This window comes from Otolemur garnettii, unplaced genomic scaffold, assembly GCF_000181295.1.
Source record: "Otolemur garnettii isolate 467f Iridium unplaced genomic scaffold, OtoGar3 scaffold00263, whole genome shotgun sequence".
NCBI lineage: Eukaryota > Metazoa > Chordata > Mammalia > Primates > Galagidae > Otolemur > Otolemur garnettii.
Window position 1 is genome coordinate 979,801 of NW_003852658.1, and position 8,106 is coordinate 987,906.

The 8,106-nt window shown below is 36.1% G+C and overlaps 1 protein-coding gene across 1 annotated transcript in view; it reads left to right on the plus strand.

Moving 5' to 3' along the window:
• The window catches only part of VPS8 (VPS8, CORVET complex subunit), a 271,667-nt gene that overhangs the window by 53,335 nt on the left and 210,226 nt on the right, over positions 1 to 8,106 (plus strand). Inside the window, exons 15-16 of the mRNA XM_023508657.1 lie at positions 2,688 to 2,768; positions 5,481 to 5,651. Coding sequence (XP_023364425.1) covers positions 2,688 to 2,768; positions 5,481 to 5,651 — 252 coding nt within the window. The remainder of the gene's footprint in view (positions 1 to 2,687; positions 2,769 to 5,480; positions 5,652 to 8,106) is intronic.

The window sequence follows — 8,106 nt, forward strand, 5'->3', positions numbered from 1 at the left end:
TGTCAAAAAATGTGTACACATTTTAAGAAAGGAAAAAACACATTAAAATTGTAATACTCTATGTATCAGTAATAGTTGTTATCTTGAATATTGTATCTTATATCTCTTACAATTTTAGAAGTCAAATGTGACTTGAGTATTACATTTTAATACAATTTTTCCTTCATTAAAATGTATATACATTGTTTTGGCACCTTCTGTATAATGAGGAGGCATCATAGGTTCTTTGGTAATAAAGATGATTTTAGGAAGATCAGTCTAGAAGTAGCAAAATAATAGACTATAGGGGTATAATTGAAGATTTTTCTCTTGTAGTGAAGCAGGTAGGAGATGCTTAGACAAGGTTGGTTGGTTGCAATCAGAGTTAACTGATGATGCTTTGAGAGAAAGATAAGGCTTCTCATTGTATTGGTTCTAGGTACTAAAGGCCATGAACAAAACATCACAGTTCTGTATTTGCATATTAGAATCAAGAAATAATAGAGGGAAATTATTTGGGGAGAGGATGATTATGGAAGACTTCAGTACTTTGAGTTGGAAGTGAAGGTGGGACTCTCAAATGTGGTATCAGGGGATGTCCTACAAGCAGATGGCAGTCTAGGTTTAGGGTGCAAATGAGAATTCCAGGATAGAGAAGGTAGTTGAAGCTCTGAAAATCAAAAGGGTGAACATCCTAACCTTGATGGACACTTGCGCAAAGGAGAGGAAAAAGAAGAGCAGGAAAGTAGATTCCTGTAAAGGGAACAGAGGTAGGAAGGGAAATAGGGCAGATATGGGGTCACACAGAAGACAAAGCAAGAAGGCCATTGGGATAATATCAATTTTGGGGTAATGACAATGCCAGAGTAAGATCGAGGAAGATAATGACCACTGAACATATTAAGAAGTAGTTTATTAGAAACTTTTCAGAGCACTGATTATCAGTGGACTGGGATAGAAGCTAGACTTGTTAAAGAAGTCAGTATTTTGATGAGCAAACTCAGACATAGGTTTGATTGTAAGAGAGAGAAAATGGCTAAATGATATCTTTAAAAAGTAAATGGAGGAAAGAGGTTTTATAAAATGTTTTATTTGAAAGTAGAGAAGTGAAAACCATGCTTGAGACCAAAAGGAAAGGTGTTTAAAGAAGGAGTGATTAAATATGCTATCTAGGAAGGGCTAACATTAAACAGTGACAGAGAGGAGTAGGATAGAGTGTACAGTCATGTGCTGCATGACAACATTTTGCTCAGTGATGGGCCATATGTGCAACAGTGTTCTCATAAAATTATGATACCTTGTTTTTATTGTACCTTTTCTATGTTTAGATATACAAATAGTTACCATTGTGTTACAGTTGCCTGTGGCATTCAGGGCCATCACATGCCATACAGGCATGTACCCTAGAAGGAATAGACTATACCATAATAGGTGTATAGTAGGCTATATCATCTAAGTTTGTGTAACTATATTCTGGGATGTTTGCACAATGATGAAATCGCTAAGGATACATTTCACAGATCATGTCCCTGTTGTTAAATGATGCATAACTGTATGTATAGGTGATGTGACTTTTTTTTTTAAGCAAGAATTTAGAAAATCTTAGAGGAATAGATAATCTTAGCATTGATCTTTCCAGTTTATGAAATACTGTTTCAACATATGTAATGTATAGAACAATTTGGTGCTATCTTATGTTTGTTTCACAGGTGAGGTAACTGAGAATGAATAAGTGATTGCCCTTGTTCACACAGCTATAATAGTGGAACTTAAACATGTAGCTCTAAATGCCATGATCATTTTACCAGAATGTTCTTTCTTGTGGGGGAAGCAATTTAGTGAAGATGGGACTATGTGAAGGGTCCTCATTAAGTGATCCCACTTTTTTGATAAAGTATCAGGTGACATCAGCACTATAAGTGATGGGATTAGAAGGCAAAGAGGAATTGAGAATTAAAAGGAAGGACACCTACACCACCACCACAGAGAGTACACAGGAAAACCCAGGTTGTACTGAATGTTATGAATTTCAGGTGAAAGGTGTATCTTGTGCTTTATCTTTCTTCAGTGTTCTATTTCCGTGGAGCAGAAGTGGAGAAAGCAAGTGATAAGGATGATTGAGGTTCATTGAGTATATGTGTATACATATATAAATACTATGCTGATATGAAATTCTATTGGGAAATTTTGGGCTATTTGTACTCAAAAAAGTCTAGTTTTGTGGGGTGGCACCTTTGGCTCAAAGGAGTGGGGCACCAGCCCCATATGCTGGAGGTGGTGGGTTCAAACCCAGCCCTGGCCAAAAAAAAACTGCAAAAAAAAAAAAAAAAAGTCTAGTTTTATAACTGATGTTTTTTTTTAATGAACTTTGTTTAACTTCATCATACTATGTCACCAATCCCATTTCATACTTTAACTCTAGCTAACTATAGTCATTGATGTGATAAAATTAGTTTCTTCTGAATTATGACAGAGTCAAAATTATATAATACTGACAACTAGATCACTAGCCAACAATGCCTTGGATTTTGGTATAAATGTGGAGTAAATGATGTTTTTAATTTGTATAATAGTTTCTTTAATTACTAATACTTTTGGCCGAGCTGTACTGAATGAGAATCATGCTCTGCTCTAGGTAGAATGTAATTAAGTATTTAAAAAAGTCACTCAAAGAATAGATGATATTTGGATTGTTTTTATTTCATCAGGTGAAGAGAGATGAATCTGGAGCAATACATGTTACAAAGCAAAAGCATCTTCACCTGTACTATGACCTCATCAACTTTACTGTGAGTATTATTCAAATTAAATATCCTTATTTATTTTATGTAATTGTTCTGAATTCATGATGTACTAAATCTTCCAGGATTTTTCCAAGAACCATGACCTTTAAAATCATATAAATTATGGACAGAAGTGAAGTCCTACTTATATTTAATAAAGTCTGAGTTTGATGTGATGTGATATCACTACCTTTTGACCTTTTGTCAAAAGGGAGTTTGGGTTTCAAAGAATTTAGGTGGGTTTTTTCAGGATTATTGCCCAGCTTTCTCTGTAAAACATTTTTGTATTTCTGAGCTTGTCCTTTTTGGTCCTTGGGTCTTCTTTGTGTAACCTCTTCTTTTTTGGTGGCTAAAAACTTTGCAGAGTTCTCTCTCTGCTATGCATCTCAGTCCTGAGCAACTTCTTGGCTTAAAAAACGAGAGATTTCTTTTTATATTCAATTTTATTATTTCTTTTTCTAATAGTGTGTTAATTTGAGAATAGTATACTTGGAGTATTTCTGGGCTTCTGTCATTAATGCTTTTAGGACCTCAATATCTGATATCCAGAGAAACGTTCCATATATGCGGGAATATAGACAACCCTAAATATAATGCTATTAACTAGAAAAAAAATATTAGCAATGTTTATACGTTGGAAAAAGGAGAGCTCCTATTTCTTACTTTGGGTAGCAATCTGTTGGGTGCCCATTCCAACAGACTGGGAAGTGGACACCAGACCAGAAGCCAGGCATATGCGATTTGTGCTTCAAAGAAGAGATTGAAGGGAACAGAATTTTATACTGAACAGGGTAATCAAATATACATATTCAACAAGCTATAGGAGGAGTCATGAATATTTATGAAGGGAATCATACATGTCTAATTGTTCTTCTTCACTCCCATACCATCTTGGCTGGAAGCTCAGTTTTAAGCTCTTTCTAGGGTCCCCTTAGCCAAAGGGGGTCCATTTAGTTTGTGGAGGGCTTAGGATTCAATTTTATTAGGATGTTATTCTTAGTAGACAGGCTGTGTTTCATCTTTCTAGTAAAAGGACTAAAAGTGTTTTTTTCCTAATACATATATAATTTTCCAATGTATAACTGAAATAGATTTTTTTTTACAATACATAATTCATTAATTTAGTTGCACATTGCATTTTAAACTCACATATAGACAGATTATTGATTAAATAATAATAGAAATGATTTTTTCCATGCACATTTCATGAAATAATTTTGTTCAACTCTTCTGAGACACCAGTGGGTTTTTTTTGTTTGTTTGTTTGTTTGTTTGTTTGCATTTTTTTTGGCTGCTGCTGGGTTTGAACCTGCCACCTCCAGCATATGGGGCCGGCACCCTACTCCTTTGAGCCATAGGCAGCACCCTACACCAGTGTTTTTGTCATCCCCAGAACGCCTTGTCAGATCATTTGACACATTTTTATAGACTTTGTCATGATCACTTCTGTTTAAGGTGATTGAGATGCAGTACTTTTGTTACCTAACTAACAGTATCTGGCCACCTATGACTGTCAGCCAATATGCAGAGACTGGGAGCTGGCAGGAGAACCGTCAGTGAAAGTAGCCTCTCCAGGACTGTCCTTCAATTTCTAAAATTATAGTTTTATACATAATGATTCACAATATAGACCACAATAACCCTCATTTTAAATAATAATCAATACAATTCAGTGACAGTCTATTACATATCCAGTTAAAAAGTTAATTTCCTAAATCAGTCTTCCTAAAGCAAAAACCACAATAACCCTTATTTTAAATAATAATCAGCAAAACTTAGTGACAATCTATTACAACATTTCTAATTCAAAAGTTAATTCCTAAACTATTCAATTTAGGGTAGGAGCTAAATTTATAAAATAGACTGACTGGAGGTGAAAGTCACTTCGGACCTAATATGACCAGAACAGCAGTATTATGTCCGACCTAGCCTGACCCCATCTTATTTTCACTACACGTGCTTTTACTTTTAAACTGTCACTGAAAAAATTTCCCCCAACCACAAGTAGCCATTCTTCTAACAGTGAGACTGTTGTTGTTGTCATGGAGGTGATGGTTAATTGCATTGTTTTGTAAATTACCTTTAAAAGGCTTATTTACAGTAATGTCAGCATTTGACCAGTTGTGAGGGTCTACTTTCAGAAATAATTATCAACTGATGAAGGTTCTTTGTCTCTTCTTCTCCCTCCTTTATTTAGCCAGGTGACTTTTGCACCCTGAAAATTAGCAGTGATAAAGGTGGACAAGGCTAAATTAATGTGTCTTTCCTACTTTGTTTTTCAAAATAAAAAAAATAGCTGGGCATTGTGATGGGTGCCTATAGTCCCAGCTACTTGGGAGGAGGAGGCAAGAGGATACCTTGGCCCCAACAGTTGGGGTTGCTGTGAGCTATGACGACAGGGTTCTACCCAGGGCAACAAAGTGAGATTCTGTCTCAAAAAATAAAAAAATAAAAAAATAAAATTTGTAAAAACATATCCTATGATCTATCTATTACAGGTGTTAGGCTTCTTTTATACTGTGTGTCATTTTAACACCATCAAAACTCAGTCATTTTTGTGTACCTGCTGTTCTCTGGACTGTCACTGAGTGTGTTGCTATGAAAGTTATTTAATAGATAAGATCCTCAATGTAATTTAATTAAGTGGCCAAGCTCTCTTGTCAGGCATGATGATTTGGATTGGGTCTCACTTTATTTTGTTGTGTGCTTGAATTGCAGTGGATAAACTCACGCACAATTGTGCTCTTAGATAGTGTAGAGAAGTTGCATGTGATTGATCGGCAAACTCAAGAGGAGTTGGAAACAGTGGAAATCTCAGAAGTTCAGTTGGTCTACAACAGCAGCCATTTCAAGTCACTAGCCACTGGAGGAAATGTTAGTCAAGCACTGGTAAGGGTGACCTGTTATCTTGACTTATGCTTTTGTTATGCCTGAAATTCTCCCAAAAGACCCCCACAGACAGTCCGAGACACACTCCGATGTAAAAAGCACGAGATGAGTTTATTTCAGGCCCCGGGAAGCCTGGACTCTCCTGGCATGCAAGCCTAGGATGCGCCCTGAACTCGGGGTAGAGCAAGTTTTTATGGGGTACAGAAAGCAAGAAGGGTAGGGTCCGTTACGGGTACACTCTTGATTGGTGGTTGGTGATTTCATTAGTAAAGGAGGATTTGGATTGGTACAGGTGAGGGGTGGGGAATTTCTTAACCGGGGCTAGAGGTGGTGTAGCCTAATTAGGTAGTTGAAGGAGACACCTGAATTTCAAGGAAGTAGAAACCTATTGCCTATTATGGGAGCTGTTCAAGAGAACTGATACTTATTGCCTATTATGGCAGCTGTCTGCCTAGGGTGTCTCAATCAGTGGCTGTGCAAGCAGGTGTGGGGGAGGCAGCAGGGAGTGGCCCTGCGGTTTTAACAGAGCTTATGTAGTAGACAACAAAATGGCGCTAGTCTGGCCCTTACACTTTGATAAACTCGATAGTTTGTTTTGTGTTTTTTTTTTCATTAGTTTGTTTTGTTTTGGGGGTGGTTTTTGTTTTTGTTTAGAAATAGGAACTCTGGGGAATTATCTGTCGAGGTTTTTCTTTAAAAGTATAATAGATTGAAGTATGGATGTGTTTATAAGTATTCAAGGATGTAAGTCAAAATAATACTTCCTATTAAATTCTATATAGAAATGTGATTAACTTAATAACAAAGAGTTTTAACTTTTATACTAAAATAATGAAGTGAAATGAAAAATTTGTGAGAAGGAAATTGTAACATCAAAATATTTCACAAAGTTTAATCTGGTGGCAATAAACCAGATAGATTTAAGGGATAAATAGCGAGACAGATAGCCTACTCATTTGAGTCATACGGTAAAGGCCTGAACAGATATTTACTGTGGGCACTAACAGGCAAAGATGGCTTTGACAGAAAGAAGATTTTTTAGGAATAGGAGAAATTCTTTCTGATAGATAAAATGTAGGAGCCTACAGAGAGTTATGGCCTTAAGCAATTTATACAGAAGTTTATTGTTAAACGCTTTGAATTAGGATCTCATGATTCCTAAACCATTCATCTTTAAGTAGGAAATCTGGACTATTGTGAAACTTCCATGGGTAATTTCTTAAAAAAAAAAAAAAATGCTAACAATGGTCATATTTAATGAGTGACTTGCCAACAGAAAATTACCCAAACTCTAAAATAATTTAAAGAGGTTTATTCTGGGCTGAATATGTGGAAATGTTGCAGGAAGACGAGGCCCAGTAGAGAGACAGCACACCCAAACACCATGTTTAAAAGAGGCAGGGCTTTATTTTAGATGGTGGAGTAGTTTTTTCAATTGCACATGGAACATTCATTACCAATATAGATTATATGGAAGACCATAATCCCAGATTCAACAAATTGGAAAAGACTGACATCATCAGGATAAATCTGGAGAAAACCCAAATATCTGGAAGTTAAACATTTTTCTAAGTAGCCCATGGATCAAAGAAGAAATCACAAGAGATAAAGGAGATTTTGAACTGAATTTAAATGAAAATGCGACGTATCAAAATCTGTGGTCTGCAGTTAAATTAAGTTTTCAAAGAGTAATTTATAGCATTAAATACTTAGAAAAGAAGAAAGATACAAAGTCAGTGATTTAAACCTCTAACTTGATCAAGGAAATAGAAAAGGAAGAGTAAAATGAACTTAAAGTAGATTGAAGGAAGAAGTAATAAATCAATTGAATACAAAAATGAATAAGCAATAAATAAAATGAAAAAAACAAAAACTGTTTCTTTGAGAGATGAATAAAATTGATAAACCTCCAGCAAAGTTAATTAAGAAGACACAATTACCAATATCAGGGATGAGAGAGATGATGGTACTCTAGGTTCTATTCATATTGAAAGGATCGTATGAGTAACTTTATGCCAATCAATTCAACAATTTTATTTTATTTTATTTTATTTTATTTTATTTTATTTTTGAGACAGAGTCTCACTGTGTCACCCTCGGTAGAGTGCTGTAGTGTCACAGCTCACAGCAATCTTAAACTCTCAGGCTGCAGCAATTCTCTTGCCTTAGCCTTGCAATTAGCTGGGACTACAGGCGCCTGCCACAATGCCCAGCTATTTTTTGTTGCATTTGTGGTTGTTGTTTAGCTGGCCCAGGCTGGTTTTGAACCCATCAACCTTGGTGTATGTGGCTGGCACTGTAACCACTGTGCTATGGGCACTGAGCCCAATTCAACAGTTTTAGATGAAATGGAAAAATTTCTTAAAAGACACATATTACCGGCTCGGTGCCTATAGCTCAACCGGCTAAGGCGCCAGCCATGTACACCTAAGGTGGCGGGTTCGAATCCCCAGCC